This window comes from Eschrichtius robustus, chromosome 13 (genome assembly GCF_028021215.1).
Source record: "Eschrichtius robustus isolate mEscRob2 chromosome 13, mEscRob2.pri, whole genome shotgun sequence".
Classification (NCBI taxonomy): domain Eukaryota; kingdom Metazoa; phylum Chordata; class Mammalia; order Artiodactyla; family Eschrichtiidae; genus Eschrichtius; species Eschrichtius robustus.
Window position 1 is genome coordinate 28,061,785 of NC_090836.1, and position 23,262 is coordinate 28,085,046.

The following is a 23,262-nucleotide window of genomic DNA, read 5'->3' on the forward strand; positions in this document are numbered from 1 at the left end:
GAAGATTTCCAAGATATAGTGTTAGATAAAAACATAAAGTACTGAGTACTGTAAATAACCTATTACCATTTGTGATTTTATTTTAAACAAAAAAGGATATTCAACCAACCCATCCAATAATTGTTTCTACATGCATAAACTATCTCTGGAAAGATGCCCCAAAATTGATGAGAGAGACAAAGAGAGAAGGAGGGAGGGAGGAGGAGTGAGAATGGGAGGTTGATAGAAAAAGAGGGAAATGGGGGGTAGACTGGGGTTTGGAGTAGGAGAGAAACTTACTTTTCACTGCATACCTTTTTGAACTATGATTTTTTTCCCCCCACAAATGTACCACTTTTTAAAACGAACATTGATTCCATTTTGGAGGATCTGTCCTATAGCAACACTGGTGGAAATGCCAAAAGATACATGTACAAAGCTATCCATTGAACCATTGTTGTAATATGTTAAAGAAATTGTTTAAGGAAAACAAAAATTGGAACACATTGCTTACATTTAATATATTTTTTTAAACGTAGAAAATAATAGCCTAAAATGTACACTCATTTTCTCTCTCTCGCCCCCTTTCTCTCTCAGAAAATTCTGAAACTACACAGACTGATACAAACAATTATCTCTGGGGATGGTTCTAAAGGGTCAGACAAAGAAGGGAGAGGTATGTATAGTGATTTACATTCTAAGTTCTGGATTGCAGGAAAATTTTTTTTGGCAATCAGTGTATATTTCCTTTTAAATTAAAAGGTCTCAATAAAGATTTATTTTTATTTATTTATTTAATTAATTAAAAAAATTGAGCTATGATTGACATAACTCAATGAAGATTTTCAAAAATTAAAATAAATTAAAATTGGTTTCAGTTTGCAGTATCACTGTAATAGATGTGAAAGTGTGCTAGTTTTCATCAGACTTAATATGATATGCTCACCCTTTTCCGTGCTTCAGATTTCTGGAAGCACTCATGCTGTATGAAAGTAGCTGCAGCAGAAATCCTGGACGGCGGCGTGTGGTCTGCCTCAAGCATACTCACTGCTCGCTCCAGAGTCATCTCCGTGTCTGCATTCCTAGACAAACAGTCACAGATTCAGCAAAATTCCAAACCTGCCCTCTCCTGTCAACTTGATCCTCCAGAGATGACTTGGCTACTATCAGGAAGCACCTAGAACGTCTGAGCCTTGGCTCCTCTTCAGCCAAAGGAATAATCAGCCTCTGAGGCCAGAAGGTATAGGAAGCTAGCTGCAGAAACACTCCAGCTCTGGTCAGACTAGCCTCTGAAGATACCAATGAATTAAGAAGAAACTTAACTCTGTTTAAGAAAAGTATGTATCTTACATGAAATTTAAAAGAAATTTGGTCACAGAAATTAAAAATTATTCCTACCCTGGTAATGTCACACCTGTAAGTTAAACACCTTCCCTCAAAAATCATTAGATTTTTCTCACAGCTGCTCAAAATCTGTTATTTCACCTGAAAATAAGCTTTAAAAGAAGCATTCTAAAAGTGCTCTTATTTGATGAATATAGTAGTATGTAAACAGTACAAGCCAGGAAAACTGAGTTTGTTTGGTTAAAATAAGTCATGCTAGTGTGACAGAATCCATCAGGAAAGGTAATGATTACATGCAACAATAAAAAGCCTTTTTTAAAGACAATTTTATAAACATTCTGTTACCATTTGCTTTGCCATTGTAATGACATTCAGTTTATGTCTATTTAGTAGCATAATTTGTCCTCTACTAATTGCAGGTGTGTACAGTGTTATGAAATCCAACTCAGTTTGATACTGACAGGATAATTTACAGAGAACAAATAAAATTGCTATGTGTAAAACAATACCTCCCAAATGCCTCACAGAAGTGGCATTTTTTTCCTCCCCTTTTACTTCTGCCTAGAAGGTGACTAGGTTAGACAGCCTATTACCAAGGTGGATTCGCACTTCCTTTTTTTCTTTTGCACATTTGCACATTTGCACTTCCTTAAGTATCGCCTCAGAGAAACCACACTCAGGATGGCAACACGTTAGGACTGTGGCTAAAGACATGCTTTAAAGGTAACCTAGGACTCTTTTTGGCTTCAAAGAAGGTTACACCTGATTCATTTCAGGTAATGGAGACTCCTAAGACATTATGGGAGGGAATTTTCCAGTATCTGCTAGCAAGAACAGTGAGGAAATTCTCTCTTATAGCTGGCTAACCCACCAATACATGCACCTGTGTACAGAGGTGAACATGTGTATGTTGAGAATGGCTGTGTGTGAGTGGGTGTGGCACAGGTGAGGGGATAAGAGTAATGGGCCTCATGACTAAAAACTAATTCCCACTGCTTCTGAAACACATGTTCAAACACAGAAGTGTTACCTCATGAGTATAAGGGTATTAAAAATGAAGCACTTCTGGCATCTATACTGAGAATTATATAATGATCTCATATTTTAAACTGTTGGGACTTAGCAATCAAGTTAATTGGTAAAAATGTAGGCTATTTTCACTAAAACTAGAATTTGAATCACTTTTATTTAATATAAACACCCTTTTAAAAGGAGATGGAACCTCCATCCTGTTTTCCAATAGTTAGCTAGTGGGAAGCAGCAGCATAGCACAGGGAGATCAGCTAGGTGCTTTGCGATGAACTAGAGGGGTGGGATAAGGAGGACGGGTGGGAGGCTCAAGAGGGAGGGGATATGGGGACATGTATATGCATATTCACTGATTCACTCTGGTGTACAACAGGAACTAACACAGTACTGTGAAGCAATTATACTCCAATAAAGATCTATTTTTTAAAAAAAAAGATGGAAATATTTCATATGCATGGACTCCAATTCCTTTATAGGAAAATCAAAAGTGAAATTAGTTTTAAGTCTTTTACCATCCACCACTACAGGTGTTTAAACTAATGAAAGATCATTCATAACCTAAGAATAACCTCCTGTTTAACACTTCTTTTTTTAAAGATTCAGCCATTAATGTACTTCATAAGCCATAAATGACTCAGGAAAGTCTGAATTCCCAAGTCTCTAACACCAACAAATAATTCCATTCCTGAACATGATTCACAAAGAAGTTCTGCATTCACTACCAGCCAACCTAATGCTACTTCAAGTTATCATTAAAAACAATTCCCAAACATAACGAAGACCTCCTCAACAAGAAGGTCTGCCACAGCTGTCAGGGCATCAATTTCCTGTTTCGTTATTGTCTGTAAAGTCCAACTCTATAACATGGCATATGTTCTGACCTCAGTCTGACTCCATCTCCTGCCATCCTCCACCCCATCTCCTCTCCCTCCCCTGATGGACTAACCCATTCTCCAATCACACCAGACTTTTAATCCTTCTCTAAACACTGCATGCCTCTTCACAAGCCACTCTCTCTGATTTTTCTAGAAAGCCCACCCTTCTACCTAATTCTTAATTCTTCAAGACTCAATTCAAATATCATCATTTCTGTGAAATCTTTCCTGCATCCCTACCCCCACCTAGAGCTATTGTTTTCCTCCTCTATTCTCCCACATTACTCCTCCCCTGTTTCCCAACAAAATTGGAGTCTGCTAGTGCAACACACAGCAAAATCAATCTAATGACACAGGGTTGTGGTGAAGGAAAGTACAGCATTTACTTCAGGGCACCCAAGCAAGGAGAATGGGCAGTTCATGCTCAAAAGACCGGATGGTTGTCAGGGAAGGGTTTTTAAAGGCAAAATTAGGAGTGAGGGTTGCAGGGTGCCTGATCAGCTTGTGGACATTCTTCTGATGGTGGTGAGGTAACAGGATGATGTTCCAGGAATCTCAACAATCAACCTCTGGTTCCAATCAGTATGGGGTCTAGGTGTTGGTGGTCAGCATACAGTCACTATCCACAATGAGTGGCAGTCCTAGTTTCTGCAGAACAACTCAGAGATATGTGTTAGATTGTTATCTATATCCCTTCAGGATGAACCAGGAGTCCTGTGACTCCATTGTTCTAATCATTAACTACTTGAGCCTGCTCTTTGGAACTCAGAGAGGGCCTAGGAGATAAAAGCCTTTCTTCAAACAAGAAACGTGGGATATGGAGGGAATTTTGCACCCAGGCAAGGCACTGCAGGGTCCTGCTTGGTTTCACCTCAATCTCTCTTCCTCCCTACTTCCTTCCCTGCTTCCCTTTCCTCCTTCTTTCTTCCCTTTCTGCTCACTCACAAAACATTTCTTGAAGCTTGTAGAAATGTGGCTTGGGAGATGGGGTTGGGGAGGGAAGCATCAGGATGAGCAGTTGTTCCTTGGCCCCATTATCCACTGAGCATATTCTCCAGAAGTGAGTCTTTTCAACAACTTTAGTTAATATGTTAATATGATATCAATATATATTTTACAAAAATGTAAAGAGGAAGCAGTGTAAAATATCACTGGTCAGAATATGAGATATTATACGAAAAAATTAAAAACGGTCCTTTTTTTTTAGGTGTGCAATCCCTCAGCAACCGCATTCCTGCCAATAACAATATAGCCCTGCCCTAGGTTGGTTCCCAGATATTAGAATAGCTCTGAAGGCCAAGCAAACACCAGATGATGAATGAAGAGCTCCCTCGTGTTGTCAGATGCTTAGGAAATGCAAATTGCCCTACCTCACAAAGATTTTAGGTGTGATGAAAGCACTGCTTTGGAAAGATGACTTTGGAATGGATATGTGTCTCTAGACACAGTTTTGCGGGCACTACAAGAGTCTTAGCTGAAGCAATAAAGTTGTGAACTGGGCTGTTAAAAATGGAAATGGAAAGAAAGATATAATTAAAAGAGACCTGAGGAATCAAAGAACTAAAGAGGTTGCTAATTAAGAGGATGTGAAGGGAAGTTATAATGACATCTTTGCTGCTCTGTGCTGCTATATGTCACAAAGTTGACTGGTGATCCTACCAGAGATAAAGTCCCTCACCTTTCTCTCCCTCTACTAATACATCACTCTTTTGTTCTCTGAATTCCTATAGACACTAGTACAATCTAGCACTTGATGTGTCTTATTTTCTTTTTTACGGATCCTCTATGGTGCTTACTGCAGTGCTGGGTACACTGGAGCAACCTAATATTCATTTGCTGAACCACCAGTCTTCCATAGGTACAGAAATCATATTTTCAGTAAAACTGATCTACAGTGTTTTACTTGGTGATTTCTTAAACCTTTTTCATTAGTCTGATTTAGAACAGCTGTTCACTATCTCTCTTTACTCCAATGTTTTGATTTTCAGCTGCATTAGAAACTGATCAGCCATTCTTCTTTTAGAAACAAAGATCCATTGTTTAATACCTTATGTCATTATGTAGGTTTATAGTTTTATCTAACTACTCTATAGGAGTGTTCCACAAATGTGAAAGAACACTTCTTTACCTGTGGGACTTTCACTAGACATAAAAAAGCAGTTTCCAAATATAGGGACTGGATAGAGTTTGAAATGTGAGATACTGCAAGGCAAAGGAGAGCAGAGTGTGTGTTCTCAAGGGCAGAGCTCTCAGGGGGCAGCCCGAGGAACTGAAAAGAGCCATGGGGCACACCAAAGGAGGAAGAGAATTAGATATGGATGCCACCTTGATCATTATAGGAAATATCCCTGATGCCCTTTCCTTTCCATACATAGCAAAATTTTCAAGAAGTGTTCATTTCTATGATTTCTGGTCTCTAGGATGGCAACTTTGGGAATCAACAAGAATAGATTTCTTTCCCTTTATTTTAAATTTCTTGATCCCAAGTATTCCTTCTAGTCTTTGAAATATGATCAATTATTGTAATAAAATCCACCCTATTAAAACAATAACTCAAATTTAGAGGGGGAACAGATAAGAAAACCAATAACCACAATATACTATTCTGGTAGAGACACCCACACAGTACAGCTATCTGGGGCTCATAAACTAGATTGTGAGGGGAGTGGTCAGGGAAAGGGTGGTAACAGATAAATCCAGAATCATGAGTAGCCGGCCAAAGCTACTGGGAGGAGATAGATAGATAGACAGACAGACAAAGAAAAGAAGGAAGGAAGGAAGGAGGAAAGAAAGGAAGGAAAGAAGAAGGGAAGGCAGAAAGAGAAAAAGAAAGAAAATATGTGAATAAATATTTTCCATTAAGGGAAGTAAAAGAGGTTCGAAGTGGTTTGACTGTTTGGGGATGTGTTTGGGGAAGGTGATGATGATGGGTGGAGGACAGTAGAAAGAGATGAGACTAGAGTGATAAGCATAGCTGAAAACATGGGCCTTGTGTGCCATGGTAAAAAGCACAAAAATATGGTGGAATTATGGGAAGGTTATAAATTGGAGAGAGGAATCATCAGATTTGGGAAGATCATTCTAATGGTCCTAGAGAATGGCTGAGTGAGCAAGACCAGAGGCAGGGAGACCTATGCAATAGAGACAGAAAGAAGGGTGAAAATTTAAGACCCATTAAGGAGAATAAAATGTGGCTTGGTGATATGTGACTATGGAGGGAAAAGCTAAGAGTGACTCCCAGGTTTGTAAAGATAGGACTTTAGTATGAGAAGATAGGAGTACAGGGTAGGGAAGAGCAGATAAATTTAGTTTTGAACATACTGAGTCCATGACTTTGTTAGAAATACATACAGATCTAGAGTTCAGGATGGAGGACAGAGCTGAAAATAAAACACTGGGAATCACAGGATACAAGTGCAGTACACAGGGCCTCTTTAGAAGAGCACCAAGACCAGAAGAGAAGGGTTGATGAAGATGACTTCCTTGGGCATGTAGAAAAGTCTTCTCAGAGAAGACTAAGACATGGCTAGAGAAAACCAGGAGAAGCTGGTGCCCTGACAACCCAGGGAAGGGAGAATTTCACAGATAGTGGTGTCAAATGCTGTCCATAGACTGAGTAATATAAGGACTGCTTCAGATGTAGCATTAAGGCAGTCATTGGTAGATCTCTGGGGAGACTATTTCAGTGAAATGGTGGGGACTAAAGCCATACTGCAGTGGGTTGATGACAGGCTGGGAAGTGACAAGGTGGTGGAAGCAGTGTGGGGACACAGAGATGCAGGAAGAGAAGAATGCCAGTTGCTGGAGAACGTGGCACAATAGTTTTGTTATTGTTAGAATCATTTTGTTAAAACTATGCTTGGCACAAATCCTAGAATATAGTAGGCATTTAATACATCTTGAATTATCCATTTAAAAGACTTGATCAGCTTTTTCCTCCATAAATAATTACCTCATGTATTTTTCTTCTTTATAAGTGTGTCCATATTGACAAAGATCTGCTTTCTACAAGAAATGTTAGAAGTCTGATGCTCAATTTTGCTTTATAAAAAATATTTCTTGCTTCAAGATTAGATTAGCCCTAACATCTTTTCTCACTGGTGCTTACCTAATCAATGAGTATACTGCACAATTTCACTTAAAGGGATGATTAAAGGTAACAACTTCCATTAGAAATTTTAAAAAGTCATGTATTTAATGTTTTACCATAATGATACCACATCATTATTTTGGGAGTTACTGATGTAATCATCCATCCATTTCTTAACCTTTCTCTTAGTGAGTTCCTCAGTTTATGAAATTTGTGCTCCAGCATCAAACTTGAATAAAGGTTAAAGTTCCAAAAACTAGATTAGTCAAGGTATAAAGTAAATAGGAGAGGCAAAGGAATGAATTTGAAACTTCAATTATTTTAATTATTCAGTATTGCAAAACAAAACCCCTCCAATCACTGATACCAGAATCAAAAAGTAAAATTATTAGGTATAAAAGGAAGGAAAGAGACATCTAGAAATTAGCTGCCTTTGCTTAGCTCCATCTTTTTGTGGTAGTGTTATCAAAACAGCATTTGAGGTTCACTCTTAGCACCAGGAATAAACACTTTTGCCTTTTTCCTTCCTTTATTTCAAGGAATGATTGAGAATAACTGATGCATGCAATTATCCATTTCTTGGTCTACTCTCGAGTTAGCTCTCATTCAAAGTAGATTTTCATATAGCCAAGGGGCAGCCATCCCTTTAGCCAGCATCTAATTTGGAACAGATGGATTAAAAGTCACATTGCCCCCGCAGAGCTGCCATACAAGCAGGTAGCTTGGCCCCTGCCCCTGAGGCAAACAGGCTAATCTGTCAATTAGGCAGCTGCCTGAGAAGTCATTGTTTTAATCACTTATCTCTGGAAGCCTTTTTCTGCAGCCCCAGGAGCGCCAGCTCACACGGTAAGAGCTGTGGGAACAGAATGTGCTGGCACCGACTGTGCTGCAGATTGAGAAGGGGACTCACCCAGCCTGGGCGTCGGTGAAAGTGCTTCTCTCCGCGAGCACGTTCCCACTTCCTCCTGCTGCCACTTGGCCCACGGTCATGTGGGTCCTCCTCCCGCCGAACTCGGCCTCCCTCAGTGTGCGGGTGCTATGGAAGGAGCTCTGATGCCAGGACGACCGCGCCGCCCGGTTCTGCGTGCCCCGCTGCACGGACGCCGGCCTGGCCTGCCCCGCGGCAGGCCCCGCAGTCACGTAGTTCTCCTTCTCCAGGAGGTTGCCCAGGCTGTGGCTGGTCCCAGGCCTGGGGTACGTGAGCACCACCGGGTGGACCCGGGCGCCGTCAAAGACGGCGTCGTTCACAGACCGGTACTGGTAGCGCCTGTACGTGTCGTAGTGGCGCTGTCTGCCCACCGCCCCGGAGTGGCTGAAACCCACAATTTCTGAGCGGGCGTAGCGAGGCGGCACGAGAAGCGTGGACCTCCTGCTCTCCTGCTGCCGCGAGGTGTGCCCGGCCTGGCTTCTCTGGCTGGACTGGTGCTCGCTGTGGGCGTACTGAGCCCGCTCAGGGCTGCTGTCCGGGGAAATCTCAAGTCTCCTCAGAGGCTGCCTCAAGAACCTTTCTTCCACTGACTTCTGAGAGCTGTACTGCGAAGTTCCTCTCCCCCAGCGACCTTCATAAGTGGCAGCTGTGCCTGTCTGCACAAGAGAGAAATAAAGTTTAAATGAGGCATGAATCAATTTTCATCTTTCTTGAAGATTAACTATTCTAGGACTATTACACAAGGTGTTGGTTTCTCTGAATCACACGGAGAAGTCAGCTCCTTTCTGGGTAAAATCTGTTTTTAAACAAGACTTGGTTGTCTAGTTATTTGCACCAGGATTTAATACTGTTTAAAGTTTCCAGTTTTCCATGGTGTCCACTTCTCATAATTCATTTAGGAAATGGTAATACTTGAGAACGGTAAACATTAAAAAATAACCTACAGAAGTTTAAAAATGTTTTCTTGGTAACCTGGTAACTAGGGTTATATTCTTTGGTATCCTACCTTTAGCATGTCATAGGTTTTAGTAACAGGGGAACGTCCCCCAGCAAAATCATTTTCAACCAAGTGTAGATTGTAGACATATTCAGGAACACTGCTAGTTCGGTGAAGATTTCCTGTAATCAAGCATATATTAAAATAATATAAGTCGGCCAATCAGTAAAGATTATATAACAATAATATATTTTAAATTTAAGTAGTTAAGGTCGGGACTTCCCTGGTGGTACAGTGGTTAAGAATCCACCTGCCAATGCAGGGGACACGGGTTTGAGCCCTGGTCCGGGAAGATCCCACATGCCGCGGAGCACCTAAGCCTGTGTGCCACAACTACTGAGCCTCTGCTCTAGAGCCCGCGAGCCACAACTACTGAGCCCACGTGCCACAACTACTGAAGCCCTCGCGTCTAGAGCCCATGCTCTGCAACAAAAGAAGCCACTGCAATGAGAAGCCCACGCACCACAACAAAGAGTAGACCCCACTTGCCGCAACTGGAGAAAGCCCATGTGCAGCAACGAAGACCCAACACAGCCAAAAAAATAAATATATTTATTAAAAAAAAATTAAGGTCAATGACAAGTACTAGATTTACATTAGTGTTTTTTAAGTGCTAGGTTAACAGGACCCTTGGATATGGCAAATGATTGCAGGTTATGACAACATTCTCCACAAGCTTTTCCAAATAAAAGTTGAATTAAAATTAAAAATATTTATTTAAAAATATTTTTTTGAGAAAAGGGAAGAAAGGAGAGAGGAGATTTTCACAAAAATCTAAAAATGTTAATTACAGTTAACAGTTCGGTAAGTCAGAGGAATACCCAAGGCAGGAACTCTGAAGCTTCCTGAGAGGATGTAGGTGAAGGCAATAAATATAATGGGTCGGTGTAGTCAAAGAAAACATGGATCAGCTTGAAAAATGCCAACCCTGGGCCTGAGGCATTTGGCAACATGAGAGTTAGGCAGAAGAGGGAATCAACTTTTACACCACAAATGAATTGCCGGCTAGTTCTTAGTTTGGGGTATAACAAGTCAGCCCTTTCCTGCAGACACTGCACAGGAGGCAGCCCTTCCTGCTCAGCTCTGTGGGGCGTGCAGGGACTCTCAACTGAGGCAAGTCTTAAACTGCTCCTCTTTGAGCTTAAAAAGCTCCCAGCTTTTTGTTTGTTCTTTTGCGATCTCCCACTGCCCTACAAAAAAAAAAAAAAGCGCCTAATCAAAATAATAAAAGATCTCTAAAACCTGGGTAATTTCTAGTTCCCTAACTTTAACCAAAATTACTCTGTCACGTAGCATTCTTTTAGAAATCAGAGGAAAAAATAAAATAATTAACTCTTGCAGGCTTGAGAGACTTGTGAAAGATGTTGGGAAAAAGACAACACAGGTAGACCCTTTCCAGTACAATTGGAACATAGCAACATACTTTTCCAATAAATTGTTATAGAGTCTAACTGACAATAGATTCACAAGTTATTTTGAGGGAGAGGGGGAATGGAGAGTGTTGTTGCCAGAGAGCTAAAAAGTATGAATCCATCCCAAATTATGTTTGTATATGTGTCTTATTTCCTGGAGCCAAATAATCTGGCTGGTAAACAAGTTTCAGGCCTCAAGGGGTCTTGGGGGAGGCAGCTGCAGGCTTGTAACTGTCACCCTAAAGACCACAAGAGTTGAGCTAAGCCAGTCATCTCCTGTTTCCAGGGGCCTGATTTCTTCTCAAGGGTTAGCAAAAGGTCAGGCAGCCCCTTAATTTTTAACTTCAATGACAGAGGATGCCTGGAACCTGGACATTGAATAAGGGAAAGGAATCTTCTGTCCCACCCCAGAGCAAAAGCTGTGAGAGGCTTAAGTACTAGCTCTCAATGCCTGCCTGAGGCTCCTGTTGAGGCTGCCCAGGCTGTCTGTAGTCCCCAACTCGGGCCCCACTGTTCCTTCTCTCACACCCACCCCCACCCCAGGCTATCAGGAAGGCAGGGCTGCAAGGGTCTTGCTGGTGTGGGAAGGGAGGCTAAATGTTTAGTTTACATTCTTTAACCCACATTGTTGCTGGGGCTGGTAGCTTTTTAAAGCAACTCCTTACATTTCAATACTACTTTTCTTTAGGGAGCTCAAATTATTTTATTTTTCAGTACTCTGTGATGCAGAGTTAGCTACTAGCATGTCCCTTAAAAAAGAGGGAAACAAATTACTTGCTTCAAATTGTGAAGAGATTTAATATCGGGTTTGAACTCTGGGCTCATCCTTTCCACTGATCTCTACTATTCGACTGCACTGTGGCTCTTCTGAAATTGCCATTTATCAAAACCCTGGAGAGATTATTATTATCATAGTTTTTTTTGTGAGAACCAAAAACAGTCATTCTCTTTCCTCTAGAACCTTTACCTGGGCAACTCCAAATACTCTGTAAAAGTTCTTTATTTGCTGACATAAATCCTTATAAGGAAGCTTCTCCTTCAGTTTTCAGATGAAAGAATTGAGACCGATTTACTGGTTCCCAAAATAACTACAAGGTAGTTGGTAACAGGGAATAAAATAAGATTAGATCTTTAAACCACAGACTCTTCTCCTGTTCAAGAAAAGTTGTCACTCCTGATAGTCAACCTGCAGGACGGCTCAACAGATGGTTTCTCTGGAATGCCAATCTTAAACAGCAAATAATGCAGATTAATTTGCCTAGGCAGTCGTGAGTTTGAGATCAGTATAGTGGATTAATGAATTAGCAGCTGTGTTCTAAGATTTTTAAGAAATTTTGAATGGTAGAATTAAAAAATAAATATTAATCAGAATGGAAACTAATCTCTTTAAGGCAAGTCATTATTTTCTGTTCAATCGGAGAATAAAACACATAATAATATGACAGTTAAACATATAAAATAACTCAGCCATGCCCTTCTCCAAAAACAGAAATAAGAAAGCAACAAAAACATATTATACATACAGGCACATACTGCTTTAAATAAATCCAACATAAAAATCCACATTTTCTAACATGGAAAATTAGAGCATGACTATATTTCAAAGGGCTTCCTTACATCACAGAAGTATGTAGGTATCTTCCCTAAGCTGAAGAAATCTGTGGACTTGGTCTGGAGCCTCCAACTCTACTCCTTTCCATGTGTCTGGACAAATCACCTAGATTTATTTCCCATAATTCCACCTACTAACAGAGTTGCTGAGAGAGAGGTTTACCTGAGAAAGCACACATTCAAATACTTTTAAAATTGTAAAGCAACATGCAAAAATGAGATACGGTTTTAAAACTAGAATTTGGGTCACAAAATTTGTTTTTCACACATTTTCATGAATTAATCTGTTGTAGAAAGAGGGATAAACTAGTTTGCATGCTTTAATTTACACTGTGTTGTATCTAAGAGTTTTTATTCGGGTACTGAATTTGGCTTTTTTTGGTTATTTTTGATTGACCCAGCCACTGAGGATGATCATGATGGCATTTTGTGGTTTTAACTGGTCATTCATTTCACTTACACACTGCATAATGTGCTTTTGCTGTTTCCTAAAGAAGGCAATGATTTCTAGGGACTATTTCAAATTATTAATAATACTGACTCAGGCAACATTATCCAAACCTTTTCTTCTAAGAACACTGTGGACATCTATGGAGCCCACTTTAAAGGAAATGAAGGACGCAGTTACAGAACTCCATCCTCCTCAAATAACAAGCAATTCAGGTCAAAGCAATTGTGGGGGCAGGGTGGGAGGGTGAGAACGAGGGGGGTTGGTTTTGATGGAAGGATTCCAAATTGCTCAGAAGACTGCAGAGGTGCAGACCTCACAGGAAATGTAATTTTCTCTCTTTCCAATTCTGAATGTTAATCTGAATGATGTGATCCCTAAGCAGCTGTTTGTGGGAAAATATCTTGATTTCTGGTCATCTATGCAAGTGTTGTCCAAAATAATAAAATACTGTTAGGGTTAAAAATAGAAAATTAATTTCCATAATCAGTTCTTTGTAGATTTTGTGACCAGCTTTATTACCCAATTGGTTAAATTTAATATAGTTATGAAATCAAATTGACAAGCCTCTATTGTGACTCCATTACTGGTATCTGGGCACGTTTAAAAATACAGCTTCCCTTATGGTAAGTAGATGATAGAGAGTTGCTAAACAAACAAACAAGAACTTTAAATAACCTGCTTATATTAGAGAGAAGAGAGTAGCATTCACGTTCAGAGAAGCATCTTTTCTTTCAAGCGTCTAGCACTCCCTGAGCATAGGTGAAAAACTGATTTGGTTCACACTGAGCTTTAAAAGGAGAATGTGTAGAGATGGAGGTATAAGAAATTCCCATGAAAACAGGTATGCATAGAAATCAGTATGTGTTCACTACCAGTACTGATTTAAATGATACAATTTATTGTGCTCACAATCACAAGCAGTTGCCTTCACTGTGTGGATTCACAATGGTCTTTTTGATGGAAAGAGATTAGATTCTGGAAGTCTAAAAGCTCTAAAAGCTTTCACTTTCTTGTATTTGGTCTTTTCACAGCAACCTCTGGGTAACAACATCTCTCTTTCTCCATACACCTTAAAAAGATTTAACTACATGACCTCTTGAAACTTATCAGAAGGAATTTGTATAGCAATTCATATTTAAATAGGTCCTTAAAATAATTTACTAACAAAGTAGGTACTTAAAAGAAAACACAAAATATGTAAGGACCCATCAAGAACCATACATCAGGACTCCTGAGTTGGTGAAGGATTTTCCTTTGCCTGTGTGGGCATATAACATAGAATTCATTTTCCTGGACTTAACATTAAAAAAAATTATTTCTTTTATCTTCTTCTGTTTTCTACTTTCTAAGAAAAATGATCAGATATTCACGCAAACCGCAGTTCTACAACCTTGTATACAACTCAGGTAAGCACTTGCTCAGGCTGGAAGAGGAGTGGAATTTGTTGGTTTAAAAAACTACGGTGAAAAATTGTTTTAAAGCAGACCAAAGCCTAATAGTGTTTTGCATTATTGAAAAATTAACAGAAAGTGTGCAGTGCTGTAACTTACCAGTTAAGAAAGCTCACATAATCAACCATGAGGAACAACTCAGTGTATTGAGTGTACAGTTGGAAAGTACTGGCTATGAGTTCTTACAAAGTGGAGTATGCCAGGAATCAGTGTTGGTAGTACAGTGGTGAGCAGAGCTGGCTTCAAACAAAGTTGAATATGCCAGGGACAGACCAACAATCCTAGCAAAAGGGCCACACACTCCATGTGCCACTGTGTCACTAAGTCAATGGCTATCACCCACTAATAATATACTAACCAGCCACCAGAAGTCCTTATTTTTCAGGAGCCTCTTACGCAGTTTATGACATCAGTTTATGACATTTTTGGGGTAATCCTCAAATTACTGCTCTAGATAACCACAAAACACATATTTAAAAGGCCCTTTAAAAAAAAAAAAGGCCCTTTTATACTGCAGGTGTCTATATCATGTATTTTGTTTGAGTAGCCAGAATATGTGATTATAAAATTTGTGATTATAAACTGGTAACTTAGCACACTAGTAAAGCACTAAGTTGATACACCCTGGAGGTTTCTAAATCTATACGAATTCCTGTAATTTATCACCTTACTTTGGCATTCTTGCCAATTCATTTGCTGAGATACCTCATAATGATCACTTGTAAAACTTTAGAACCACAATGACAAATAGCACATTGTACTCACAATGATGCAACTAATAGTCAAAAACATGAATTTAAAGAACTTTCTGCTTTAAAAAACTTGCTATAGGTTTTTGTAATGACTCAAGACATGATATTTCCACTGCCCCTCACTTGCCAGTACTAACCTCTTCTCTCCCAACTGATTCATAACTGCTGTCCCTTCTTTAAATCCACCAAATCTGCCAAATGTATTTTCAGAAAACCCCTGCATTTTTTCATGTTTCTCCCCTACTGAAACATCTTGTGTGCCTCACGGTGATCAAATCTTTAACTTGGATCAGGATGGATGAGGGAAGGCTGCCTATACAGGGGCACAACTGAACTGAGTTTTGAGGGGCGTGTAAGAGTTAACCCAGCCAAGAGAATGGAGAGAGGAGTGAGGGCAGTAGGGGGTAGGGCTAGGAATCGAGCAAGATAAATCGCTGGTGTTTGGTTGGGTGTGGGAGTAGTGGTGATAGGACCAAGTTTGAGAAGATGCAGACATCAGATCATGGAGAACTTGGAATGCCATGCTGAATAAGGATTTCACTCCTGTAGAGAACAGAAAGAAACCGAAGTAATTTAGATCAGGAAATGATGTGCTGAGATTTTAGAAAGTTTACTACCTAGGTGAAGAATGAATTGAAGTGAGGCCAGATTTACCTTCTTGATATAAAGAATCACATCTTTTACTACCATTTCTGGCACAGTCCTTCATCAGCGCTTGACAAGTTAATGGTTGATTAGTCAATATTTCCTTGTACATTAAAAATATCCTAGTTATACACATTCAGTTTGCACTTACTCCTTCAGGCCTACATCTATCCTGTGGATTACCACAGTGGAGCCAAAATGTGAAGAGGATAGTTGCATGCATGCTTTTGTCTTGGAGTGGATGGAAGGTGCTCAAATACTTCCTACTGTTTCTCTGTCATTCTGGGAATATAGAGAGAAAGAAAAAAAATTTTCCCCCAAATGCAGACAGACTCTAAGTGATTAGAAAAGATGAATATGTTTGTTGTGGCAAGGTTGATTCTACATCTGCATAATATATATTTACTGTCATTCTCTTATCTGTATGGCTTGTGTTTTATCTGCAATATTTTGGTATTCTATAATAAGTTCCTATGATCTGTCAAGAAAAGTTTCCATTATTTTCCTCCTTCAAAGAAAAAGGTAATCAAGATACAATAATTTGGATGTGATCCTCCTCACCCCTATCCTGTGAACATATTAGTGAGATTTAAGATAAAGTGGGCCTAGAAAAATGGTACAGATGAGCCGGTTTGCAGGGCAGAAGTTGAGACACCGATGTAGAGAACGGACATATGGACACCAAGGGGGGAATACTGCGGTGGGGTGGGGATGGTGGTGTGCTGAATTGGGCGATTGGGATTGACATGTATACACTGATGTGTATAAAACTGATGCCTAATAAGAACCTGCAGTATAAAAAAACAAACAAACAAAACAACTAATACTAAACTTTCATTGGGTTATTTGTATGGAAATATGTTAATATAAATGTTTCAGATATTACATGAAATTTCTAAAAATCTTATATGTTCTGGTATAATGTTATAAGTCATAATCCTAGTTATTACTTTAAAATGTATATCTCAGAAATAACTAATTTTCTTGTCTACTGCATTATTATGAACTTTCATCAAATTTTTAACTGTGGTCATTTTTAAGTCTTTTGTCATTTACAGACAGTTCTGTGTGTACTATGATGTTTTTGCAAATATGTTCCTATAAAAGGGTTTCATCTTTAAGAAATTCATGGAAAAGACTCTGACAAGTACAGGTTTCTGGTAACTGACTGTACTGCTGAACTGAATGAATAAGCATTTTCAGAACTCTAATGAAAAACTGATGAACTCATAAAAGTGCTAACAAAAGATCAAGATGAAAAAAAAAAATTAATTACATGGGACTGAGTGAACTGATGAGGATGAGTATAATTTTTGTGACTTTCTGTCTGAATTAAAAAAAAAAAATATCCAACAAGGACTCAGAGGCAAAGAATATACAAATCAATTTTCACTGCAAAGTAAAGGAGCTGTTACAGTGGAGGATTACTGGACTGAATGTCAATATTATGACATAGTATGAGTGTGTTTCATGTTTGGTAATTGCAATCATTGTCGCTTTTGTTGTGGTCATCCATGTACAATGCTTGGTGTCAGTCTATTTATCTCTTGTAAAAATAAAATACAGTGTGTGTGTGTGAAAAAAAAAAGATAAAGTGGGAATAATTTATTAAGCTTCTAATGAGCAGTATTTTCTTCTGGATATCAAGGAATTGCAGAACTTCGATTATGATGCTTTGGCCAATTAATATTGTTAAGCCTAAAGCTGATTATTTCAAGAAAACAAATATGTGAATTCTTTTAATGGTAACGGTGAGCTGTGTTTTCAAATGCTCAAGATTCTTTTTTCTAAATATGCCTTTTCATTTAAGTCTACATATTGATTGGGCTCCCCAGCTCCTCTTTAAGCACTTTACTTAAGAATAGAGCAACTGTTTTTATGTCCTATATCCAATCACCATTAATGGCATAACACAAAATATACACAATAGATTTTTCAATCATTCTATTATAAGAGGACCTGAAATTCTGCTTATTGTTCTTATCCTAATAAGTCAGGGGAGTGAGATGGCTCATTCTAGCGCAAAGATTAAGTTTTCTACTAATTGTGTCTATTCCCCCTTTTACTGTTTACTTCCCCAGAAGGAGTATGGTATTTATGTCTTCATACATTTGTGTACAGGCACAAAATAGTTGGAGTCCAACATTTACCTCAGAATTGTATGACTTAAAATTCTTGAATGTCATCTGAGATAGTATCAAATGATCTTATTACAGACAATATTAATCAAGTCTGATATATAAATTCCAGAGGTTTTAGCAACATATTTGTTATACATTATTATCATAGATAGGTTGCCAATAATATATGCTTGCTCTCAGAAAAGAAAAAACTAAAGCTTTTAATAGTTTCTATTGATCAGACCAGAAACTCAATGAGTGTAAAATTAATGTTAACTATTTGAAGATAAAATAAAGTAAATATGTATGACCTTATTTTAACACATAGGAAAAAAATTTAAAGCTGATATCCAAAACAATTAGGAGAATAAGCCAATGCGAACAACAAATACCTAGAATATCTAATTCAAGTGAGCTGTTCCCATGATTGGAACTTACTAACACAGGGCATAAATAACATTAATGCAGTTTTTTAAAAAGCCTAAGTGAACAGTTGTTTTCTCTTAAGGAAATTTCTTGCACCTTATCTGGGACACATAGAGCAATGTACTTTTATAATCAAACACTGTTAATACTTCCATTGGTTCTGAAGCACCTCTACTCACGCCTTCACTCAAGACCTTATCCATAAAAGATGTGTTTTCACCACTTCTAGGGGAGGGGAGTTAATTTTTTTGTAATCATCATGCTGTTAACATTCTATTTCCTTTGACTTATTATAATCAGAAGAATTTCTAAAAAAAAAAAAAAAAATGCAGTTTTTTTTTTTTTTTTAAGTCATTGCAATTGATCTGCTAGACACTGGCAGACAAGGAAGTACATTAAATCATGTGGCACTACTGACATTTTACAATCACAGCAGCATGGCCATGTCCCTGCCACCCCACCATCTAACTTTTTTTCCTTCTCTCCTGATTTCTCCTACTTTCTAAATAGCTAGTTGCCTCGCTTCCAGAATTGCTTCATTCCTGGCATTCCTTTTTTTGGCAACAAATAATTCATACAGGATTTAAACAATGTCTAACTACCCCCCCCCCCCACCCCGCCCTGGGCCTCTGCCCCACAAATAATACCTACTAATTGCCTTTTTTGCTACCTTAGCCAATTTTCAGTCCTTTCTCCAAAATTCCTTCTGATCACAGATATTCAAAACATCTTGGCCAGGAAAACCATTTAAGTATACAGCATGCCTTTGGCTGATTTCCAAAGAAGCTGCAAATTTTATTAGGATATTGTTCATTGTGTTTTATAAGTATTGTATACATACAACAATTTAAAACATGACTTTCTTCCTTACCCAGGCACCCAAGGGGGAACTGTTGTAATAAGTAAAGTAGTAGTACTTTCATAGTAAATGTAATAAATAGGATATGGAAACTTAAAATTCTTCCCTTTGCTAATACTGAACTTGCAATTCTTAAATGTCTTCTATGTGACTTTTATAAAAGAATTTTTAAAATTTCCTACAATACAGACTCATCTCACAATGCTGCTATACACCTCTGTTCCACACTGCCCCCCCCCACCCCGCCCCCAAGAGTTACAGCCAATTTTAAAATGTTCAACACAATTTAAAATAACAAAAGTTAGAGTAATTTACAATGAAAACCACTCACTCATATAAAGGCATTAGAGAGAAGTTGACAGTTTAAAGACCCTTGCAGGGTATTTATCAACAAATCAGTCACATTTATCTCATCTCTGTTTTCAGCAGATTATCTGCTGCCTCAATCTTACAGGTATGTCAACAATTCAGAATTCTCCAGGTCCCTGGAGCTAACAGCAGTTAACACCAGGGTCATTTCTTCCCGGAATTTATGTTGATACAGGATTCTTTCCAGACCAGCACTGTTTCAACAACTGCCTGTCTGTTTCAACTTTAGAGACAGGATAGTAATACGGAAATAATAAAAACAATACTCACAACCATAAGGAGCCCCCAAACCTTTTCAAAGAACTTTAATTAAACAACATACACAAACCACCCCTGGTAATTGTTCCATGGTGTGTTAATGCTAAATTCCTTTGAAGCTGATTTCCTCTTTGAGTCTCAGAAAGCTGAGGTTTAGAGTAAGTAGGTGTTGTTTGTTGCCTTATCTCTCTGCCTGACTGGCACTTCTGTGTAGGCTGAGTGTATTTCAGCTTGTTGGGAAGCTCCTGTTGCAATAAAAATATTTCAAACACTTTGTTCCTTAGTTGGACTCAAGCAGTTGCCCTAAGCATTGGAGCAGAGGCATCATGACAGTGCCCTTTGTTCTACCATATCAATTCTGTGAACTGTGTAATATTCCTGCTGTTCCCTCCTAGAATGCTCTTCCTCCAAACCCTTCCCTCTGTCCAATCCTACTGAATTTTTGAGACCTAAAATCCCAATTCCTCCAAGAAGCTTTTCAAAATTCCCTTCAGCTAGTAGTCTAACTCATTCTTCTAAACTCTATAATTCGTTGGCTGTTCTTCCTTTGGGTAGCTTACCATTTTTTATTTGATAACGCATTTTTTTAGAGAGAGCATTTTCCTTCTACAGACTTTGAACTCCTTGCTTTAAAGCAAGGAGAGTGTATGTTTAATTCAGTACCTGCATAGTGCCCTGCATGAAGAACAGACTCACCTGATAGTTCTTGAATTCACCAAACAACATGAATGTGCCATTGTCAAGAGAACAAATCATGTGTGGGTTTGGGACTAAGCGTCCAACAAATATTGAGAGACTGACGCATTCTTCATATGTGAAATGGATCTGCATATCTATCTCATATAATTGTTTTAAGGATATAATAAAATGCAAACATATTCTTGAACAGGGTTAGGCACATAGCAGATGCTTGGCAATGCTCCCTTTCCTTCTGTTCATTCCCTGCATTTATTGAATAGTTGATGTCTGGTTGCTCTTCCTGGCCAGCCATTCTCAGAGGGTAAGAAAGGATATTTCAGGTGCATCCCTTGTGTTCCCCTATGCAGAAGCAGCTAGTTTGGTTCCAGTTTGGCACTGGACCTGCACAGACTAAAGGGGTACAATGACCCCACTGGTCAAAAATTGGCCTCAGTTGTCCTAGGGTCTTTAGTCAGACTCCTAAATGTAAATATACGTTCTTTTTTTTCCGTGTGCTGTGGCAGTTCTGTATCACTGAGACCTCCCCACTCAGAATTATCTCAGTTTTATTTAAAGGAAAATGGGATGGGGGCTTAGAGAGGCTTAAGGTTTAATTAAAATCCCACTTTCTATTAATTACCAAAAAGCTTAACAATATAACTGATGAGTGGTTTAAAAATTCAGGCTTGGGAATTTAAGTACTACCAGTTCTGCTACTTACTACCTGTGGGAAATTGAGTGTTACTTAACTGCTTAGTTTCCTCATCTGTACAATGGGGATTAAAGCACCTTACCTCACAAGCTTTTTTTTTTTTCTTTCTGGAAACATAATGAATGCAAACCACAGAGTTCAATTCTTGGCACATAGTAGGTACACAATTACATCAACTGTAATTATTAAACATCTCTTTACCTTTCAAGTATGTAAATATTGATTGCCTGATCCTTTAAAATTCTTTTACATAAATGTAAAACAATACAGCTTCGCAGGGTCTGCTGTTTTAAATCTCTGATCTGGTCTGCAAGCATTTTTCTTTTTCCTAATGGGTTCTACATTTGCCATTTCTCAAGTTAACTTCCTAGAGAAACAGTTCAACATTGGAGGAAACAACTGATAACCAAACTTAACTGTTTAATTTCTTTCTTCTGGTTTTCATAATAAGCCTAGAATACTTTTATAATGAAAAAATAAATTAAACAACTAGTAAAAGAATTACTGAGTGGCTCTGATCATCTGACTTTTAGGAGGAGAGAAATGATATTTCACGTTCTCTAATTTTCACAACTGGTTTGCCATCTTCTTCCCCTTCCACCTCCTTTGACTATCAGTTACTAATATAGTGTTCTTTGTGTGTGTGTGTGTGTGTTGTTTTAACTCTGTTCACCTCCAAGTTTAATTTTTCGTAGATACCAGCGCTGTGCTCACAAGTGCGTCGGCGGGGCGCAGCAAGGCGGGCGGGGCTGCTGCCGGCGGGGCCAAAGTCCCCTTCTTTCTCCTCCTCCTTGTCACCCGCGGGGGGGGGGGGTGATTGTTCCCCAGCCTAAAGCCTCCTACCCAATCTTTTCACTTCCTAGATCAACCACTCGCTCAGTACACTGGGTGGAGTGCCCCGAAGTACCTGGGCAAGGCACCACAATCGCAATTTACAGGTTGTAGGAGCGCCAGTGCTTTCAGGTTTTCTTTTTAAAAATATTTATGGCGGTCATAGATCCTTTAAAATTTTTAGTAAAAGCTAGGGGCGCTTTCTCCCAGAAAAATGATCTTACCAAATTTCTGCAGAGAATTTCAAAGTGTTTACAGACTCCCGGAGCCTCCAGATGAAGTCCCATGGGGTGCGGGTGGGGGCGGGGGGCCTAGGGGAACAGGTTAAGGAAGGGAATCTTGGACTGAATTCTTTTCATATATATATACACTTAATATACGTAGATACATATATGACACATCTGAGTAAGAGGTTGATTTTAAAAACAGTGCTTTCCCAAAGTAAGCTGGTCTGAGTCCGGAGGCGCGACAGATCGTACAAAGGGCCGGCGACCCACAGGTGGGCAGAACACCAGGTCCCGTACCCTCAGGAAGAAGCGAGTCGAAGCAACTGGGCGCTGAGGGGGAGGGAGGGGGAGGGAAGGGATAAGGGGCAGGGTGGGAGCGGTGCAGGGCACAGCGGGGCTCCACTCACCGTTGCCCACGAAACTGCGGCCCTTCCGGGCCAGGGTCTGCTGCACCTGCTCCTGGATCCGCAGGCTCTTGACCGCCTGGCCGCTGCTCCCCGCCAGCTTCAGCTTGGCCTCGGAGGGCAAGGCCAGGCTGGAGCTGTCCAGCTGCCCCAGGATCTGCTGGCCCAGGACTGTACGGATGTAGCCGCACTCAGCCGAGGAGCCTGGAGCTGCCATGGGGCCGGAGCTGGCGACCGAGCCACGAGCCTGCCGCGAGACCTGCGGGATAAGCTGCGGCGGAGCCCCGGGCACTGGTGCGAGCCCCGCCCCGCCGCGCCGGCCCCGCCTCTGGCCCCGCCTTCGCGCCGGTGAGAGGCCAGAGCAGCGGCGAGCGAGGCCTCGGGAGTCCCGGCGCCAGGCCTTCCCCCGGGAGAGGGGGCGCGGCTCCAGCGCTGCAAGCGCAATCCGCCAGGGAGCGGGGCCGGGCGGGCCGCGCGCGCCGACACCTGACGAGTTGAACTCCTTGCAGGGAAGCGGGAGAGGGGCGCGGTCCGCCCCAGGGCGTGCACACTCTCCGAGTCACCTCGGATCCTGTGGGCCGGGGCCGCGCTCCGCTCTCTTTGCCTCGCCCGGCCTCGGCCCAGCCCTCGAAAAGGATGTGATTTCCGCTTGATTGCTCGAGGGCCGACCTCCAGGCAAATGCATACTGGAGAGTCACTTCTGTTCTTGGGCTGGGGTTTGCCTCTGGGATCCCGGACTGAGTAGTCTATCTGGTTAGACTGTCAGACTCTTCGAAACATTTCGTGGACCTGGGGTGAGAAGGGGCTATTTGGT

At 40.2% G+C, this 23,262-nt stretch overlaps 1 protein-coding gene across 1 annotated transcript in view; it reads right to left on the bottom strand.

The window, feature by feature from the left end:
- The window catches only part of PKP2 (plakophilin 2), an 84,915-nt gene extending 62,250 nt beyond the window's left edge, over positions 1-22,665 (bottom strand). Inside the window, exons 1-4 of the mRNA XM_068560904.1 lie at positions 22,452-22,665; positions 9,252-9,364; positions 8,228-8,901; positions 926-1,061 (exon numbers count right to left, since the gene is read on the bottom strand). Coding sequence (XP_068417005.1) covers positions 926-1,061; positions 8,228-8,901; positions 9,252-9,364; positions 22,452-22,665 — 1,137 coding nt within the window. The remainder of the gene's footprint in view (positions 1-925; positions 1,062-8,227; positions 8,902-9,251; positions 9,365-22,451) is intronic.
- Positions 22,666-23,262: the final 597 nt, after the last annotated feature.